Raw genomic sequence first — 21,301 nt, 5'->3', positions numbered from 1 at the left:
CAGCTACATTCCAAAAAGGAGAGCTTTCCCCATTTATGGAGAGAATAAGCACACCTGCTATGTTGGGTCCTACAAAGAGTGTGGGAATCCTACATTCAGACATCTCCTGTGCAACAATATAGAGTCAGCAAATTTTCCACAATGGCAGCCGGGCAGTCCTTTCCTGGCTTAAAACACCTCACTATGATAACACCTCAGGAAAACAGTCTTTCTAAGGACTTAGCATCTCAGACCAACCATCCAAATAAAGCAAAGCAACATAGAACAAATAAGCAGAGCTAAGTGTGCTAGGAGTGTTGGGCAAAAAAGGCCTGTTGTACTTAGAGCAGCAGCACTACACAACTTTTCTACTTGCTTCCTTGCTTACCCCTTCTGAGCATTTGCAATTAGCATCCCAACTTTTGGGGTTGATAGCAGTTGGACAGATTGGCATCTTTCTGGGCTACTGAGAAGCACCATGAAATAGCAGATGGTAAATTCAGGCTTGTTGACAATCAGCAGGTTTTTTGCTAATTACTTAAGTAATGATGCAAATCATTGTGAACATAACTAAATGGCAACACATCAAATGCATTGGTTAAGAATGTGAACTCCTAAGTTCATTCTTTCTTTCCATGGCTTATGCATTAAAGCAGGGGTGTCAAACTCAATTTCATTGAAGGCCGCATCAGCATTGCGGTTGCCCTTGGGGCCAGGTGTGTGTGGCCATGGTGGGTGTGGCCTACTGGGTGAGCATGGATGGAGTGGATGTGGCCTACTGGGTGGGTGTGGCCAGCTCTACATCGTTCATGTCAAGGGTGCCTGTGGGGGCCTGGGCAGGAGTGGGATAGATCTGAGGGTCTCTGGCAGAAGGGAGTGGGACCAGGGCAAGTGCCAAGGCATGGTCTACTGGAGGAGCCTCACTGTTCCTCTCAGGCCATGCAGGGCGTGGGAGGGCTTATGGAGCTAAGACTGAATGCATTTCAGCATAGATGGCCACCACAAAATTGTACATTGGCTCCCGGCTGGCCTGAGCCAGGGCCAAGGCAGAAGTGGCCATTCCCTCACTGTTTCCAGGATGGCTTTGCGGGCCACATGAAACCACTTTGTGGGCCACATCCGGCCCCCGGGCCTTGTGTTTGACATGTCTGCATTAAAGGCAGCTTTTAAAAGGATTATAACAATGAAGGGAGAAATAAGTTAGGATTAAAGAAGTCAGGCAGGGTTATATGGAGAGGATGGTCAGAAAAGTCAGGATTGGTGGTTGTGAGCCTGTGAATAAGTCTTCAGTCATGCAGTCACAGACAGCATCTTAATTTTTTTTTGACCATCCCTGATCTGATCAGGAGTTTTGGTTTATCCCTCTTCTGCTTTTGATGTGGAAAACCCCGAGACAGCTTCCAAGCATCTTGAAACAAATTTCACTAGATTCTGTCTTTGAGACTAATAAAACTATTCCTAAGGTGATACTACTTGCTTTTGCTACCTGAAAACCCCACAAATATTGTGAATTGGTAAATAATGTGTTGATTCTATACAGTGTCACATCACCTTTTTACACAACTATTTCATCTCTTTCAGTCAACAATTTGAAATTTTTGAAAATTAGATTTTCAAGTTAGCAATATACAAACAGAATTCCAACAGGTTTGAATATACCCGTTTGAGGCCTGGCGGTGATAATATGGGGGAATGTGTGGAAGGATTTTGAGTAATCCTCTCATAGGAATTGAGATACTTTGTTTAGCTTGTTCCAGTTTCTAACAGCTAACAAATCATGGATCCCTTTCCAGGATGTGATGGTTGTTGGGGAACCCACTCTGATGGGTGGAGAATTTGGTGATGAAGACGAGCGGCTGATCACTAGACTGGAGAACATGCAATATGATGCAGCCAATGGTCTGGATGATGATGAAGACTTCAACAATTCCCCTGCCCTAGGTAATAACAGTCCTTGGAACAATAAAACTTCTACCAACCAGGAGACCAAGTCTGAGAACCCCACAACCCAGGCTTCCCAGTAGAGCTCCATACCCATCCCCTGCTCGGCTGGTAACAGCAACTAACCCTCATCTCACAGCATTCCATAGGTAAGCAGAACAAAAACCTCTAGATTTTCCACAAAGATAGAAGCTATTTATAGATGTACAGCTTTTTTGAAATTAGAAAAAAAAATTGTAAGCACCCAGGGGATAATCTTGGAAACTCGTGGCACTGACCTCAGTGAAACTAAATATGTAAGTAGCACCTCATGATGATTTTTCACATTTCAATGGAGGATTTTTCCCCAGAATAATCCCTTTTTATTCTATAAAGGCCATATCTTCTGTCAGTGCTCAGGATCAAATGACTTTTTTTTACCATGATAAAGGACATCCTGGCTTTTCTTATTCTACAATATAAATGGGAAGAGCAGACAATTTGGAAACAATTTTCTGTCTATGCCATTGATTTTTCTGGTGATCCATTTGAGAAGGCAAGAGGCAGAAGAGGAGAAGATTTTTTTTTTATCAGGCTCCAGAAAGAGCTTATTGTTATTATTTAAAAAACACAGTAGCAAAGCTTTATCATTTAGTCTACATATTCTGGGCTGAAACCTTTCCCCATTTGAATCAGCAAATGAGGACCAGAAGATCTGAGGCCACATGGTGGAGAATGCTACTGTAATGTTTGAAATTAAAATATTTTCTCAGAGAAGCAAATCAAGCTTTCTGGGACAGCAATGATTCAGCCATTATAATGTCAGCTTTATTAAATATCCAACCATCCTAATGTTGCTAGTTACAAAATACAGCCTTGATATTTCAAATGATAAGCCTTTAAGCTGTTGCAATAAGATGATAACACTACCCCAATATCTTTTTTTTATGGCTCTGATCCATAGCAGAGCAGGCATGTTGCCACTCTGAAACCTGAAAACTCCAGTCCCAAAGATGATTGGTAAAACTTTAGGTTTCTTGAAAGGGTGTGTGTGTGAGCATGCATATCTAGCTATGTGACTGGCTAAGAATAATTGTGAGATCAAAGTTACACATGTTTAATTCTCCTGAAGTCTTTCTTAACATCTCCATAATTTTCTCTTTTCTGGCACAGGTTGACCATCTCTTTTGCCTTTTTTCACTCCCATTTCTATTCTTCATTGCTTTCAGGCAAACAATGTAACAGATTCCAAATCAAAGTTTTCCAAACCTTTGTGAAAAGCACTGAAACAATTATAAATGCCGTTTTGTTTCATCAAAGATGTAGCAAATATTTTTATGTGGAAGGAGGGTAGCTGTACCCCATGAATGTTTATGCTTTGTAAAATTGCTGTTGATCTGAATTTTGAAAGCCATGTAATCCATCAATTTTGTGAACAATTTGAACAAAAACCAATTTGGGTTCTTATTGCATATTGTTTATTTGGTTCTTTTCATGCTTTATTTCTTGTATAATAATATTTTTTGTAAAGTTTTTCAAATTAATTAATTTTGATTATAATGTATTTATGTGAAACTTTATAAAATAAACTATTTTTTTCATTTAGATATTTTCAATTCATCATGTAAAAAACACAGTGAGTTGATGTGTTGTGTTACAGCTGTATTTTATGTTTGCTTTGCCAATACGTGTGCCAATAAACCATGTTAACAAAAAATTGTTTACATTTATTTACTAACAGAATGTACAGCTATAAAAATATTGGTATATATAAAGAGAGAGCTTACTAGTGCAGAATATTTGAGAAACATTTTTTTCAATAAAATGTAGCTTTCAAAAGAGCTTTATGAACTTACATGAAAACAAGGAATTTGTTTAGAAGGTCATTGTTTGCACATAAGTCAAAAACTTTCTACAACAGAAAATGTGTTTTTAGTTGTAATTCATGAATGTTGGAATTGATAGTGTTTTCTAGGAAATTATATATTCTCTCTGAAGTGCTGCACATGTTGGATGTCTGCCTGTCCTCTGTAGTTGCATGGAATTGTGTTAAATCATACAGAACTATGCCAATATTTCACTTGAGTTGTATCTTTCCCTCTCATCTAAAATGGAAGGTTCTTGAAATGTTTAAAAGGGTCGTTAATGTTTCCCAAACTGGAATACATTGAACTGAAACCACTCACACCATCCTTCAGGGCAAAACATCTGGAGTGTCATCTACGAGGGATTGAATAAGAAGTTGGTGTTCCAGGCAGATCCAGATTCTGGGCTTCCTGCGCAGTTCAAGTCAAATAGAGTAGGTGTATCAGACTTCATTTCCAATTCATATTCTCCAAGTCTTTTCTCTAGACACTCATGGCAACCTTTTCAAGATATCCAATTTGCTGAGAGGGAAGATATGGACTGAAGATGGATTGAAGCTGATAGGCAGCTGATACAGACAATTCATCTCTGGTCTTGATGGATGAGATAAGGAATGAAGAAACAAAACCATCCTTATTGCTCATGAAAACAAAGAGTGAATGGGAATTCCAGTCCTTTAGACTTAAAATTCAGGTTGAACAAATACTTCTATCTGGCTGGGTTTGTGGGGGTGGGGAGAACACAATTGCTACATAGATAGTTACCTCTATTAAGATTGGCCCTGTTACTTCAACCATGGTCTAGCATTATTTGCCAAATACTGGTCTTTGAATGATAAGAAGATATTTATCTCAGGTTAATCTTGGGACATTTTTGCATGCAGAAGCATTCACTAAGCAGTTTGTTTTCAGATCCAGTCATGGACAGAACAAGTAGGGCAAGTTTCAAGTAGGGCAACTATGTCCATATGACTAGAATTATTGTGAAAAATAATCCTTACCCAAAAAAACCCCCTCACCTTTTCTTTTAATATATAAACGGAAGAAATGCAATAACCAGGTATAAAAATTGAAATAAATATATTCAAATTGCTTATACATTTATAGAAATTAAATCTAAATTAAAAATGATCTATGTAAAAAGTAAAATAAAAATCTGCACCATAATAAAGGAAGAGAGCAAAAGAAGGAAATATTCATTGAAACACATGTATATAAAATTACAAAGTTCTGAAGCAAAAAAAACTAAATCATGATCACCTGCTGGAATGTTGATCAAACTTCACAGAGAATTAGTTGAAGTTCTTGTTAGAGAATGAACATGTGTCTTCTGTTCAGACTTTTAAAAGGTATTATAGAGTCTGGCCACTAGAATAAAACAATAATTTTACCTGCAAACCATAGAAAAATTATCAGCCCTAATCAGGACTGATATTCTCTGTAGCAAAATACAAATGTGTTTCTTATCAGCGTTACAAAAGCAAATTCAGCTTTATATCTAGTTCAGTGGGATGTGGTGGTAAGAAAATTGATCCCTGCCAAAATTATTTAGCTTTACTAGATCATTCCACAAAAAAGGCAGAGATTTCATGAGAAAAAGATTTCTTGTAGCTTTAAAAAAAGTATATTGGATTAGCTTCAGTACTGTAATTGTCCTTCTGGAGTTGACTGTAACAACTACATTGATTCCTGATCAAGTAAAAATACCTTCCATTCATATGATAGTAAGCACTAGCAGCTAATCCAAATCTAACATTGACCAGAGCATGAATTGTCGCCATCCACTTCTCTGCAAATTGGATCACGTCATTATTTATTTTTAGCATGAGCTTCAGCATTTGGTGTATACTAAATATTCTGAAATTTGCTTTGTCAATCTCTTCATATCATATGACTGCTTATTAATTTTTTCTTAATCTTGAGCATAAACTATATGTTTTATCATGCTTTCACATCTATTTTAAATTGTCTCTTCTGTAATCTATATTAAAACTTTTTAACAGGAGCTGTGGTGTCACAGTGGTAGATGATTACAGTTTTGCAGGCTAACTCTGCTAACTGCCAGGAGTTTGATCCTGACCAGCTTAAGTTGACTCAGCCTTCCATCCTTCTGAGGTTGGTAAAATGAGGACCCAGATTGTTGGGGGAAATATGCTGACATTTATAAACTACTCATAGAGTGCTGTAATATGCACTATGCTGCATATAAGCCTTGTGCTATTGGTATTCTTTTTCTTATTATGACAGCTTCTAGTTGCCAATAATAATTGATCAATGATGTGACTGAGGCTGATGTTGACTCTTAGCAACCACATAGATAGCAACCACATAGATCATATTCAAGAACAAGTTATGTTTCCTTTATTATATCTTTCTTTTTGTTACTGATAATCTATTCAGAAGGGCTTCAATCAAAAGGTCATTCTGTAGCCTATAAATATGGCTACCATGTATCAACAGAGCACATCCTTGAGTTTTTTTCCAGTTACAAAACACCAGCATTCATTAACTCAACATTTCCACTGACTTATTCTTCTATAACTACAGTTCTATTGTTGAATATGTTATTATCATTTCATAATCTTTCTAATCTGAGCCTAAATCCTCCCAACAAAATGGCAGGATAGTCGGAAATGGCTGAAGAAGGAAGTAAATTATAAAAACTATCTTTAGGCACAGATGAGAGAAGATGTAATGAGAGTAACAGTAACAGTAGATAACTAAGATTAAAATTCTGCACCAGGTAAATTCCGGTCATGTGCCACTATAACGTAAATTCTGCAAACTGAACAATTAAAATTAAGCAAATAGGACTTTTGGCTGTGACGTCATCGTGGAGCGGGTGAAGGAACAGACCTCTGTTCCTAAATCCCGAAACATCTTTGCTAAGAGCCCAGCAATGGCTTTACCGATCCTAGAGAGATTGGTAAACTAAAGAGGAAGCTTCAGAGAAGCCGGGTGAAAAGCAAACACCTGAGCAGACAGGAGCAGCACTTTTTTTTATTGAAAAATTTATGAACTTTTTACAATAAAATACCTCCCCCCCCTCCTATCCCCCATGACCCTCCCCCCTCCTTCCCAGAGCTGAATACAGGGTTAGAAAAAACAAAAACAAAACAAAAAAACCCTACAAATTAAATGAACATCAATCAACTATACATACATCCAAAAAAATTAAAGTACTTTAACTCCAATACATAGAAACAAGTCCAACCATAACATAACAATAAAAAAAAGAAAAATACCCACTTTAAACTATAAATTATTCAAAAGCTAAATAATACTTTCTAATCCCATATTTATTCTGTACAAAATTTACCCATCTTTTCTACACCAAGATATATCTCTCTTGTGAATGGTCTTTCAGATAAGCCGACATTTTTGCCATTTCTGATAAATAAGAAACTTTAAAAAACCATTCCTCTAAAGTAGGCAAGGAGTCTTTTCTCCAATATTGCCCAATCAATAACCTTGCCGCCGTGATAAAATTCAACATTAAAATAATCTCTTTGCCATCACAATCTTCAATAATACCTAACAAAAATAATTGTGGTGTAAATTTTATCCTTCATTAAAAATCTTCTGAATGTTCCACCAAATCTTAATCCAAAAAGCCTTTATATTTCTACATGACCACCAGATATGGTAGTACGTTGCATCCAAACAACCACATCTCCAACATTTGGGCTGTACATTCGGATACATACGAGACATCTTTTGTGGATCAAGGTGCCACCTATAAAACATTTTATAAAAATTTTCTCGTAAATTTTGAGCTTGGGTGAACTTAACATTCCTCACCCAAATTACCTCCCATGTATCTAATAAAATTGGCTCTTCAAAATTTTGAGCCCATTTAACCATACAATCTTTAACTAATTCTGTTTCTGAATCCAATTCCACTAGAGCATTATAAACTCTTTTTACATGAGTTCGACTTTGATCTTTAATTTGTTTCATCAAATTCACATCTTCCATAGTAAAACCCACTTTTTGATCTATACTCCATCTTTCTAATAATTGCCTATACTGGAACCAAGAATAAATAATATTTTCTTGCATTAATTCCTCCATAGATTTTAATTGCCAATTATTCCCTTCCCACTTAAGCAATTATTTGTAAGAAATCCTATTCATTTTCACTCCTTTCCTTATCCCCTCTATTGCATGCCCAGGAATTCCCCACAACGGTATTCTAAAATTTAATCTATAATATTTCTTCCAGACATGCAATAAAGCAATTCTTAAAACATGGGACTTAAAAACCCTATCCACCTTTTTATTATAAATACGCATGCCATCCAAATAATAAATCCCATCCCTCCAAAAAAAGTATATTTGAATTTGTTAAGTTAAGCCAATCACTAATCAACGTTAAAACCACCGCATCATAATACAATTTCAAATTTGGCACCCTGAGTCTTCCTCTCTCTCGAACATCTTGTATAATTTTAAGCTTAACTCTTGGTTTTTTCCCAGCCCAAATGAATCTATTAATACCCTTCTGCCATTCTTCTAAATTTACCTCTTTCTTTAAGATAGGTATCATTTGAAACAAAAAAAGAAATTTTGGCAGAACATTCATTTTAACTGCAGCAATTCTCCCTAACAAAGATAATTGCAATTTTTTCCAATCATTCAAATCCTCCTGAATTTTAAGCCATAACATTTCATAATTGTTTTTATACAGTTTTACATTAGAAGCAGTTATATAAACCCCCAAGTATTTAACCTTTTTTACAATTTCAAAACCTGTCAAATTAACTAAGATCTCCTTGTCCGAATTGGTCATATTTTTAGATAATATTTTAGTCTTATTATTATTGACTTTAAAACCAGAAACTTGCCCATACTGATTTATAATCTGTAACAACTCCAATACCAAATAGGTTGGTTGAGACAAAGTAACAACCAAATCATCAGCAAAAGCTCTTAATTTATAATCTTTCTTATTAATCATTATTCCCTTTATTTTAGATGATTCACGAATTTTAATCAACAAAATTTCTAATGTTAAAACAAACAACAAAGGGGACAATGGACATCCCTGTCTTGTACCCTTTCCGATTTGAAAAACATCAGATAAGCCTCCATTAATTATAAGTTGCGCCGATTGTTTTTGATAAATACCTCTAAGAGCTTGCAAAATTTTATCCCCAAAATTCATCTCTTCAACCAACCTTAACATAAATTGCCAATTTAACTGATCAAAAGCTTTCTCAGCATCTAAAAAAATCAAACCTGCAGGAATCTGATTATTTTTATCCAAATAATCTATTAAGTTAATGATTTGTCTAACATTATTCTTCATATATCTCCCAGTTATAAAACCTGTTTGATCAGTATGTATCTATCACTTGGTTCAAAACAATCATAAGTCTATTCGCTAAAATTTTTGAAAAAATTTTATAATCTATATTCAAAAGAGATATAGGTCTATAATTTTTAGGTAAAGTAAGATCTTGATCCTCTTTTGGAATCAAGGATATAAAAGCCCTTCTCCAAGATGGAGGTATCTCTAAACCCAATAATATACTATTAAAAAGTTCCTTTAAAGGCTCTATCATCTCCTCACTTAAAGTTTTATAATAAATTGATGTCAATCCATCAGTACCAGGTGCTTTACCAACTTTTAATTGCTTAATTGCCATAATAATTTCCTGTGAAGTAATCAATCCATTAATCTCATCTCTGTGATCATTTGTTAATTTAGGAAAATGAGCATCTTGTAAATATTTATCTATATCCAAACTCTGTACTTTCTGACCCATATATAATTTTGTGTAAAAATCTAAAAAAGATTTTTTAATCAATTCTTTCTGAAAAACCACTTTACCATTATAATTTATTTTATCTATAGTTCTCAACCTCTGTTTCTTCCTTAATTGATAAGCCAACCACCTACCCGGCTTATTTGCATTACAAGATGTATTATGTTTCATATAACGTAAATTAGTTGCAACCTGATCAGCCATTAACATATTAAATTGTGTTTTAAGCAAATTTATAGAAGCCTTTACATTCTTATCCAAAGGATTCATAATTAATGCTTTTTCTTTTATTTTAATCTCATCCTCCAATTCTTTACGTTTTTGCATTTGTTTTCGCCTATAACAGCGGTTCTCAACCTATGGGTCGTGACCCCATTTGGGGTCGATCGACCATTTCTCGGGGGTCGCCAAACAAGGCGATCCGCCATTTTTCCCCCTCGGGGGGCGGGGCCGCGCATGTGCGATGCGCATGGGGGCATGCCGCGCATGTGCGCCACGCCTGGAGGCGGCGTCGCACATGCGTGCGGCGCCGCGCCACGCATGGGGGGTGCCACGCATGGGGGCGGCGCTGCGCATGCACGGCACATTTGTGTGACGGGGGTCGCCGTCACACAAACGTTGAGAAGCACTGGCCTATAAACATTATTCATTTGAATCAAAACCCCACACATATAAGCCTTACTGGCATCCCAAAGCATTGCCATTGAAGTTCCCTTGGACATATTTAAAATAAAAAATTCCTTTAAATAGTCTCTAAGTTTCTGTACATTCACCTCATGTCTAAATAAATTTTCATTCAACCTGCAGGATCTTCTCCTTCTCAGCAATTAATTCCAACCATACAGGACCATGATCAGTCAATGTCCTTGGGAAAATTTTTACATTTTTAACACTAAAATATAAATCTGTAGTAATCAAAAAAAAATCAATTCTTGAAAACGATTGGTGCCTATCAGAAAAAAATGTAAAATCTCTCTCTTCCGTATTACGTTCCCGCCAAATATCTCTCAATTCCAAGTCATCTTTCAAATCAAAAAAAGCCTTAGGTAGTTTAGCTTGCTTGAAGAAAGTAGAAAGTCCTTTCTTGTCTTTATGTATATCCAAAACTCCATTCCAATCCCCCATCAAAATAACAGATTTATAATCCAATAAAGTCAATTTTTGATGTAAAAGCTTGTAAAACTGTTTTTGTTGTTGATTAGGAGCATACAAACCCACTATAAGCAGTTTCTTACCATACAATCCCACTTCAATCATAACATATCTTCCTTGAGAATCAGTCTATTAATTTAGCTGACAAATTTTTCTTAACATAAATAACAACACCCCCTTTTTTCCCAGGAGCAGAAGATACAAAATATGAACCCAATCAAGCATTAATCAAATATTTTTGATCCTTTAAAATAATATGAATTTCCTGCAAACAAACAATATCATTATTATATTGCTTCAAATAATGAAATATTTTCTTTCTTTTCTGTGGAGAATTAAGGCCATTAACATTCCAGGTCAGGAGCTTTGCCATCTCCTCCAGCTGCAAGCCTGGAGAAGACTGCTCGAAGATCTGCCATTGAAGATCTCTTAGGTCTTGCTCCTCCCACAGGCTCAGAAACAGATTCTTGGGTGGATTCTCTTATTTCCTTCTTCTGTTGCTCCTTTTCTTTTCATCTATGAGCTGCTCAGGTCATTCTCTGTTCTTTTATCTCAGCAGACTGCTGTAACAACTCAGCCTGTGATTTTCCAACTTTCATTGATACAGCATCTTCAACTAACTGCTCTCCCTCTTTCACATCAAGAACTTTAGACCATGGAGGTGATGATGAGCGAGTCCCAGGACAGAAATGTAAAACTCTCTTGCCTTTGAAACAGTATTAAGTCTATAACGTGTCCCCGCATAGCTCATCACAATTGCAGTTGGGATATCCCATCTGAACGGCATCTGTCATTTTTTAAGTTCATCTGATAGAAAAGCAAAATCTTTTCTTCTTCTTAAAATTTTTGATGGAATCTCCTTTAAAATTATAACATCCTGAGCAGCAATCTGAAATCTCTGATTGTAAAATGCTTATTTAATTTCATTACGTAAGGATCTTTTTCCAAAATAAATCACCACATCTCTTGGTAAATTTCTCTGCTTTGCAATCCACGAGTTAACTCTGAATATTTTTTCTATTTCTCTCAATATCTCTTCAGGTTCCCTCTCCAATATCACAGCAATATCATTTGCCACCACCTCCCTCAAATTTTCTTGCATATTTTCCTTTAAACCTCTGGTTCTTAAAGCAAATTCCATTTCTCTATACTGAGACATAACAATTTCATCCTGTGAAATCTCCACCGTTTTTTCCATACTTTCAACATGATCTTCCAATAAATCCACTTTATCTGCAACATCATCAATACGATAATCCAGCTTTTCAACAACAGAGGCAAGTACTTGCAAAGCCTGTACTATATCCTCCCTCATAACTTTATTTCTCTCTTCTAAAAGTTCCTTCACTTCTTCTCTAATTTGGCACACAACATTGCCCATAACATCTTGAATATCTTTTACCGTAAGTGGTGGTACAGGCGGAGAGGGTGGTGGTGATCTAGGTTTAGGTTGTTGAGCTGTCAGTATTGCCGAAGAAGAAGCCACCTTAGGCACAGCAGAGATTGCTTGACGCTTCAAAGCCATTTTAAAAAGTTTTTCTCCTTCTTGAAAAATCCAAAAGACCAAAAAAAAAAAAGAAGAGGGAAAAGAAAAACCCTCTTCTATTTATAAAAAGAAAAAAATATATTTATCCTTCTCATGCAAACACACAGAGTCCCGAAAGTTGCTAAAACTTTATAACAAAACAAAAAAAATAATGAAAAAGTGAAAATCCTTTCCTCACTTTCCTTTCATGCACATGAGAAAGAGAAACCTCTCATCGCCATTTTACTTTCCCTTAAAATAAAGAAAGGGAAAAGATTGTTCTTCTCCAGAGTTAAAGTCCAAAATTAACATATAAATTCCCCTGATCACCTCTGTCCGCTTCAAAATCAACTCACCAGTTCACTTTAATTGTGGATGTGGAAGCGGCATCTTGCTTTGTCCCAAAACAAAAAGGGACAAAGACGTCTGAGAAGTGGAGAATGCCTCGGACTCCGTGGGAGCTCACCCTTCAACCCCCCCAAAAAATCTTTGAGGTCTCAGGGGCTCTACCACTATCCAAGGAAAAAAACTCCCCTCTTTCCCTTTGCCCGGGAAAGAAGTTTCAAACCGCGGGACAGCTGATGTCTGCTATCATCTGCAGTTTTTACACTGTCTCAGATGGACAGCTACAAAGTAGCTGCCATTGGCACAGTGCAGCACCACAGGAAGACAGAGCAGAACTTTTAAAATTGGCAGAAAAGAAGCCGGTCTTTAAGGCTGGCCTGGAGCGATGGTGGCAGTCTGAGAGGGAGTGAAAAGTAGAACTGACAGCTTTGTACGGGAGACGAGGAAAACCCCTGAAGGAGGTGAGGAACATCTGGCTGAGAGAAGATGCAGAAAAATTGCAAAGCGATGAGGAGAGAGACACAGCGGCAACTGAATTGGAATAGAGCGGAGAAGGGAGCGATAGAGCAGGACGAGAGCAGCATGAAGAAGCAGAGAGCCCAGAGTAAAGTTTATAAAACTTGAGAGACTGGAATTTAAGAGCTGCAAGAAGTAGAGATTGAAACTAGAGAAAGGACTGGAGAAAGGACGGTCGAAGGCAACAAAGGGTGATTAAGAAGGACTTTGAAATATTAACATAAGGATTAAAAGGTGAAGTGAGACAACAGAGAAATTTAATAATACTTAGTGGAACTTATTTTTGAAGAACAAATAGCATTGAAATTTGGACTTTAACTGACATATATCTGGGTAAAGTGATGAGTGGACGTTTTGGAAATATTGGACATATAGAAGAAGAAATAAGAGATGACATTTGGTGGATCGGTGGATACATTAAATTGAGACAGAAAGAAAAAAGGCTGATGCAATATTGTAGCACTCATACAAGCAGTGACTAAGCTACAAGTAGAAAAGGGGCGTCAGGCAATGTATTTAAAGGAATGAAGTAAATGAATTATTTTAACGAATAGAAATAAGCATAATTGAGTAATTAAATTAAATAGAAGTGAGAAAGTAATTATAGTATAATAAAGAAATATAGACAGGTGATTATTCAAATAAGAGTGATAGTGAATGAAATTAAGAGTGGTGATAATACTTAGAGAATAGTATATGTATATGTACTGTTATAGTGTTATAGAAATATATATATAAGAGGTGTTAAAAGTATTATAAATTATACCAGATAATAGTGGGATAAGGAAAGGTATAACTCTATTTGTAATTTTATTTTTTAATGTTAAATGTTTTCTGAGGTTTTTGCGGGTATTTGTATGTAGGTCTTTGGTTGTTCGGGTTTTCTCCCGCGTAAAATTGGAAGTGTCTTGGCGACGTTTCGACGAAGTCCCATTCGTCATCTTCAGGCTGGTGTTTTCAGCTTCGTGCTTTGAGCAGCAATGTGTGGTCTTAGCTGTTTCTTCCTTTTAACTGCCAGTGGGGGTATGAACTGATTGGGTGGGAGCTTGGCTGTGTTCTGATTGGGTGGAGGTGTGTTCTGAATGGTTAGGGGCTTGGCTGTGCTCTGATTGGCTGGGGGAGTGTTCTGTTTGGTTGTGCTCAGGTTAGTCTGAGTTGCAGAGGGGTTTAAGATTTTGGGCTGCCTTGCTATTTTCTGGCTTCGCGTTCGTGGTCGTGCCTCCTCTTCATGGAGGGTGTCAGTTTGCTTCATGTATGGATTGGAGGGGTTTAAAGTGGCTAATGATGCAGCTGTGGTCTGGCTTCTGGTTTGTGGTCGTGCCTTGTCATCGGTGTGGCTTTGGGTTTGTTTTTTGCGTGGATGTGTGGTGACATCCTGTGTGGTTTTTGTGAGTGTGGGTCTGGTATCATTTTTTGTGTTAGGGAGTCGTTTGTCAATAAGGGCGGGTTTCCAAATGGCTGGTAGGCGGGAGGTATCATATCCACAATGTATCAGAAGCCACAGCTAGGATCCTGGCACCATATAAAATACAGGTGGCCCATAGACCCAACCAAACACTGCGGGCGGCAATAATGCGCCCTAAGGACCCGCTCCCCAGCATCGAAAGATCGGCAGCCGTCTATAGGATTGACTGTATGGACTGCCAATGCAATTATATTGGGGAGACTGCTAAACGCATTAAGACCAGGGTCCATGAGCACGAACTGGCAGTGAGAAGGAGAGATTGTCACTCCCAAATATGGGCCCACACGGTGGATCTGGGCCACAGGTTTAATTTTAGTGGCGTCAGTGTATTGGCAAATGACAGTACCAAAGGGGGCCGCCTTCTTAGAGAGACATGGCTCTCGGACAGCAAATCCATTAATAGGCATATTGACCTATGTCCGTCCTATTTGGCCTTAAGATCATGGAGTGCCAATAACCAGCGGCAACACCCCCGATGGCCCAATAACAACTTGGGCAGCACCCGAACCATCCAACAAACCATGTGCAATTTGGAGGAAGGAAAGCAATTGCGAGATACTTCGACCACCCCCGTGAGACTACTGCAATCCCAGAGGATTAGGAGGGTGATAAGAACCAGGATCCGGCCCCCTGGCAGCAAAGAGGAGACGAGAGAAGATACGGCAGGTGGAAGTGCGGATGAATCGCCAAACGCAACGGACCGCCCACACATCAAAAGAAACATCACGGCTGATCCGGAAAGGAGGAGAAGAACCCCTCATGCAGCCGGAGCGATTAGCTCTAACAAGGATAAACCACGGGGGGTGGTTGACGAAGAACCCTCGCACACCGTTATAGAGGAGGAGGGAAGATCGGAGAGCGGTAGGGTACGGAAGATCGAGCCGTCACACCCCCTACCTGATGGTCCTGAGGACTCCCATGGAATACAAGAGAATGCTCTTAATAATGTAAAAAAGGGGAGAACTGAGGAAGAGCGCTGCAACCAAGAGGGAAGTGGCTTGATTGCTGCGCACACACCCCCTGGACCGGGCACCCGGAGTAGGACACGTGCAGGACAGCTGGGCATGACAACTAATAAGAGACGATCCCTCCACCTTGCGGAACACCCCCCCACGCTGCACCGGACCCGTAGCAACTTACGAGATCATCAGGATGACGGACACATTAAAAATGAAAGTATTGAGACCGGAAATGAATACGATCCTAAAAGTAACAACTGGACAAGATATGGTGGAGAAAGGAATGTGGAATGTGCACTACCACCTGAGCCTAAGGGGAGGTTAGAATATAAAGGCAACCGAAATAACTGCAATTGCCATCTAGCTAATCCGGAGTTGGGAGAATTGGAGACGGATGAGGATAAAAATGCAACCAAAAAGAGAAAAGAAGCACAGGTTAATTGCACACGGCTGAACCAATTAGGCCCGATAACAAGATCGAGGAGCCGGGCGCAGACCTCGACACGCCTATAAAAGACCTTCTCATTCTCTGGCGCGCCAGCCCTGAGGATGCCGGCAGGTGACGGCGAAAGCTTGGCGTTTTTTAAAACTTTTATAGTTTTAATTTATTAAAAACTTTTATAGTTTTTACTACCCTGGTGCTCATTTTATATTTTCATTATGAATATTCCCAGGGTTCATATTTTTAACCTTTTTAATCGCATATATAGTAGAGCAGCTTTGCTCAGAGCCAGAAAATGGGAAAGGACAGCACGGCGTGTCTCAACTAACTATTGTAAGCTGGCGTTCCTTCATCGCTGCATCAAGGAGAACTTAACACCGAACTCGTTAAGAAGAAAACCAACAGTGGACTCCTTGGAATGCTGGCAAGCCGTCCGTCAATTCCAACGACGCACATTATATGCGTTAATTAATGACCAACACAGAAGAATAGGCAACCTAAAGAGGTACATCCAAAGCTATCGAGACTCTTGCAGTATAGAACTAAACCACCAGCATTTTAGGATGCTCAACCAACATATCCGGCAAGTCATGGCCCGGGTGACTCAGCATATGACAAGAACGTTCCTGAAAAGGCTGAATTTATTACGTGAGTCTCGTAACAATAATTTACCGGGGGTGGTGCACAATCTATCCTCAAGGGTGTTAAGCCAGCCGCAATTATCCGTGTTGCAACGAGATACAGGACACAACCTTAATGATGCGGACACACTGGATTTTGTGGCAGCATTAGAGCCCGCTCTACATCACACTGGGACAGGAGAAGAAGCCAAGAATGTAATCAGGCAACAGGTCACGAGCCTAATCATAAGCCACAGACGCCAACAAATGTTATCGGCAGAGGAAAGGGTGGCTCTAAGCCAACTTAGAAAAGATGACACCATTGTCATCCTCCCAGCCGATAAGGGGAGGGCAACTGTTGTTTTAGACAAAGAGGCATATATAAGAAAGGCATTGGATTTACTCCAAGACGGTGCTGCCTATAGAGTGGTTAGTAAAGATCCCTCCACCACGTTGAGAAACCGTACTAACAAGCTCCTAGATGACCTAAAACGTAAGGGGAGGATGGGGGAAGAAGCGCTAAGAAAGATCCGTCCTGGTGACTCAGCAGTCGCCAGATTTTATGGCTTACCTAAGATACATAAGCCCAATGTCCCCCTCCGCCCCATTGTAGCATTTAGGGGTACCCCCATCTCTGAACTTGCCAAGTGGCTGAGCGTACGCATTGGCCACTTGGCAAGTAACAGCGACACCACCGTAAGATCGGCAGAAGAATTCCTCAACAGAATTAAAACCCTGAAGGTAGAAGAGGATGAGCTCATGGTCTCCTTTGATGTAATTTCTCTATTCACTTCCATCCCGCAAGAACTTGCGGTTGCGGTCCTAAGAGACCGGCTTAATCAAGGAGACCATGGGCAGCATCAGGACTCCCTTCAAACGGAGGACCTGATAAAACTGATGGAAATATGCCTTAACACCTATTTCACTTTTCAGGGTGTTATATATGAGCAAATCAAAGGAACACCTATGGGGTCGCCGATCTCTAGTGTGGTTGCAGAGATGGTACTCCAACAGCTAGAACACATAGCGATGGCCCAGTATCGACCAAAATTTTGGGCCCGCTATGTGGACGATACGTTTGCGGTCATTAAGAAACGACACAAAACTGACTTTATGGGCATCCTGAATTCGGTATACCCGGACATCCAATTCACCATGGAGGAGGAAGATCAGGGCAATTTGGCATTTTTGGATGTATTTGTGCAGCGCCAGGTGGATGGATGTCTAGCTACCAGGGTATACCGAAAACCAACATGTACTGACAGGATTCTCCACTTTGGGAGCAATCACCCGATGGCCCATAAAGCCAGTTGTGTCAGGACGCTATTCAAACGAGTGGAGACACATTGCAGCACCGTCAGAGCTAAAAAGGAAGAGAGAAACCGCCTCTTCCAAATATGTAGACGTAACGGCTACCCGGTTAAACTTATTAATCAGTTCAGGAAACCACCTGGACTCCGGGGTAATCCCGTATCCCAAGAATCCATGCCTCAAGCCACCACACGCATTGCCCTCCCCTATATCCACAATGTATCAGAAGCCACAGCTAGGATCCTGGCACCATATAAAATACAGGTGGCCCATAGACCCAACCAAACACTGCGGGCGGCAATAATGCGCCCTAAGGACCCGCTCCCCAGCATCGAAAGATCAGCAGCCGTCTATAGGATTGACTGTATGGACTGCCAATGCAATTATATTGGGGAGACTGCTAAACGCATTAAGACCAGGGTCCATGAGCACGAACTGGCAGTGAGAAGGAGAGATTGTCACTCCCAAATATGGGCCCACACGGTGGATCTGGGCCACAGGTTTAATTTTAGTGGCGTCAGTGTATTGGCAAATGACAGTACCAAAGGGGGCCGCCTTCTTAGAGAGGCATGGCTCTCGGACAGCAAATCCATTAATAGGCATATTGACCTATGTCCGTCCTATTTGGCCTTAAGATCATGGAGTGCCAATAACCAGCGGCAACACCCCCGATGGCCCAATAACAACTTGGGCAGCACCCGAACCATCCAACAAACCATGTGCAATTTGGAGGAAGGAAAGCAATCGCGAGATACTTCGACCACCCCCGTGAGACTACTGCAATCCCAGAGGATTAGGGGGGTGATAAGAACCAGGATCCGGCCCCCTGGCAGCAAAGAGGAGACGAGAGAAGATACGGCAGGTGGAAGTGCGGATGAATCGCCAAACGCAACGGACCGCCCACACATCAAAAGAAACATCACGGCTGATCCGGAAAGGAGGAGAAGAACCCCTCATGCAGCCGGAGCGATTAGCTCTAACAAGGATAAACCACGGGGGGTGGTTGACGAAGAACCCTCGCACACCGTTATAGAGGAGGAGGGAAGATCGGAGAGCGGCAGGGTACGGAAGATCGAGCCGTCACACCCCCTACCTGATGGTCCTGAGGACTCCCATGGAATACAAGCGAATGCTCTTAATAATGTAAAAAAGGGGAGAACTGAGGAAGAGCGCTGCAACCAGGAGGGACGCGGCTTGATTGCTGCGCACACACCCCCTGGACCGGGCACCCGGAGTAGGACACGCGCAGGACAGCTGGGCATGACAACTAATAAGAGACGATCCCTCCACCTTGCGGAACACCCCCCCACGCTGCACCGGACCCGTAGCAACTTACGAGATCATCAGGATGACGGACACATTAAAAATGAAAGTATTGAGACCGGAAATGAATACGATCCTAAAAGTAACAACTGGACAAGATATGGTGGAGAAAGGAATGTGGAATGTGCACTACCACCTGAGCCTAAGGGGAGGTTAGAATATAAAGGCAACCGAAATAACTGCAATTGCCATCTAGCTAATCCGGAGTTGGGAGAATTGGAGACGGATGAGGATAAAAATGCAACCAAAAAGAGAAAAGAAGCACAGGTTAATTGCACACGGCTGAACCAATTAGGCCCGATAACAAGATCGAGGAGCCGGGCGCAGACCTCGACACGCCTATAAAAGACCTTCTCATTCTCTGGCGCGCCAGCCCTGAGGATGCCGGCAGGTGACGGCGAAAGCTTGGCGTTTTTTAAAACTTTTATAGTTTTAATTTATTAAAAACTTTTATAGTTTTTACTACCCTGGTGCTCATTTTATATTTTCATTATGAATATTCCCAGGGTTCATATTTTTAACCTTTTTAATCGTATATATATATATATATATATATATATATATATATATATATATATTATGTAGGTTTTTGGTTATTTGGGTTTTCTCCCGCGTAAAATTGGAAGTGTCTTGGTGACGTTTCGACGAAGTCCCATCCGTCATCTTCAGGCTGGTGTTTTCAGCTTCGTGCTTTGAGGAGCAATGTGTTGTCTTAGTTGTTTCTTCCTTTTAACTGCCAGTGGGGGTATGAACTGATTGGGTGGGAGCTTATCCACCATCAATTGGCTGCAAATCCAAAGGATGGTGGATAAGCTCCCACCCAATCAGTCCATACCCCCACTGGCAGTTAAAAGGAAGAAACAGCTAAGATCACACATTGCTCCTCGAAGCACGAAGCTGATAACACCAGCCTGAAGATGATGAATGGGACTTCGTCGAAACGTCGTTAAGACACTTCCAATTTTACGCGGGAGAAAACCCGAATAACCAAAGACCTACATATATTCTTTACTATCTATCTATATATATATATATATATATATATTCAAAAGATAAAAACGAGCACCAGGAGGTAAAACAATTAAATGTTTAATAAATAAATAACCTAGCTTTCGATGGCTATATTGCTGCCATCATCGTCAGGGTGTTAAAAGCCAGAGGGTGGGGGAGCTCGTTTATAAACACAAACGCGCCTGCACACGGCTCATAGACCTCGTTATGGGGCCCGGTCGATTGATCCTTTCATCACTCATGTCAGAAGTATTTCTGAGTTCTAAGTTCTTGCAGCTGATTACTTCTCTGTTGCGTGCGGCTCCTAGGCTGGGAGGCGAGCATTCCATGTCACTACGCACTAGAGTAACATGGGTAACTGCAGACCGATCCTGCGAAGAAATCCCAGATCTGGCTATCTTCCTCCCCCGTGTCTGATGTGTCACTCTCAGGGGGCATGCTACCCCATGCGTGCTCCCATCTTCCCCTATAGCCCCCAACCCACTGCCCTTCCGTGCATGGGATGCACAGCAGTTCGTTGCGATCTCCGTTCCTGTTAGTTTGGCGTCCGATTCAACTCTCCCTTCGGAGGAAATTCCAACTGCGATCTTCGCGCGTGCGCCCTCACGTTTCCACCGTACTACTTGGGAACGCGTGATGGGACCCTTAATGGGGCGGTTGCAGTCTGTAGGTCGGACGCAATATCGAGGAGAGGGAGGGGGAAGGGAAGGAGTGTTCGGGGCATCCAGGGCACTAGGGGGTGGGTTGCTGTTGTCAACGAATTCTTCATTCATCAGTGGGTGCGCGCAGGAATTGCTAATAGCCGGGGGCACTCCGGATGGTAGGATCGTCCTTACCTCGTTGTCTATCTCTTCGTTGGAACAATTGAGATTGCAAACAGTGGGGTGCTTCCTCCGTCTGGAACAAATGCGTGCCTCCCAAGTTTTCATGACCTGGTGTGCAGGATGTAACTCCACACATCGATTAATAGAGTTACAGTCTGAGAACCAAGCCTCTTTGAGGAGTCTGCCGCTCTTGGAGGCATCACTAGCAATAACCTGCACCCCATTGAAATCAAACTTGTGTCCAAGCTCTACCATGTGAGTGAGGATTTGTGA

General features: G+C 40.5%; 1 protein-coding gene across 8 annotated transcripts in view; it reads left to right on the top strand.

Annotated features, from left to right (window-relative positions):
* The window catches only part of LDB2 (LIM domain binding 2), a 375,607-nt gene extending 372,023 nt beyond the window's left edge, over positions 1-3,584 (top strand). For 5 of the 8 annotated variants that reach the window (XM_039326503.1, XM_039326501.1, XM_039326502.1 and 2 more), the window contains exon 8: positions 1,773-3,584. In XM_039326503.1, coding sequence (XP_039182437.1) covers positions 1,773-2,003 — 231 coding nt within the window. In that variant the 3' untranslated portion in view covers positions 2,004-3,584. The remainder of the gene's footprint in view (positions 1-1,772) is intronic. The other 3 variants (XR_005554670.1, XR_005554671.1, XM_039326505.1) reach the window with 3 other exon arrangements.
* The last annotated feature ends 17,717 nt before the right edge of the window (positions 3,585-21,301 follow it).

Source organism: Crotalus tigris, unplaced genomic scaffold (genome assembly GCF_016545835.1).
Source record: "Crotalus tigris isolate CLP2741 ecotype Arizona unplaced genomic scaffold, ASM1654583v1 scf7180000024341.3516292, whole genome shotgun sequence".
NCBI classification, from domain to species: Eukaryota; Metazoa; Chordata; class Lepidosauria; order Squamata; family Viperidae; genus Crotalus; species Crotalus tigris.
Note: the sequence above shows the minus strand (reverse complement) of the source record. Positions and strands in the feature narration are given on the sequence as shown.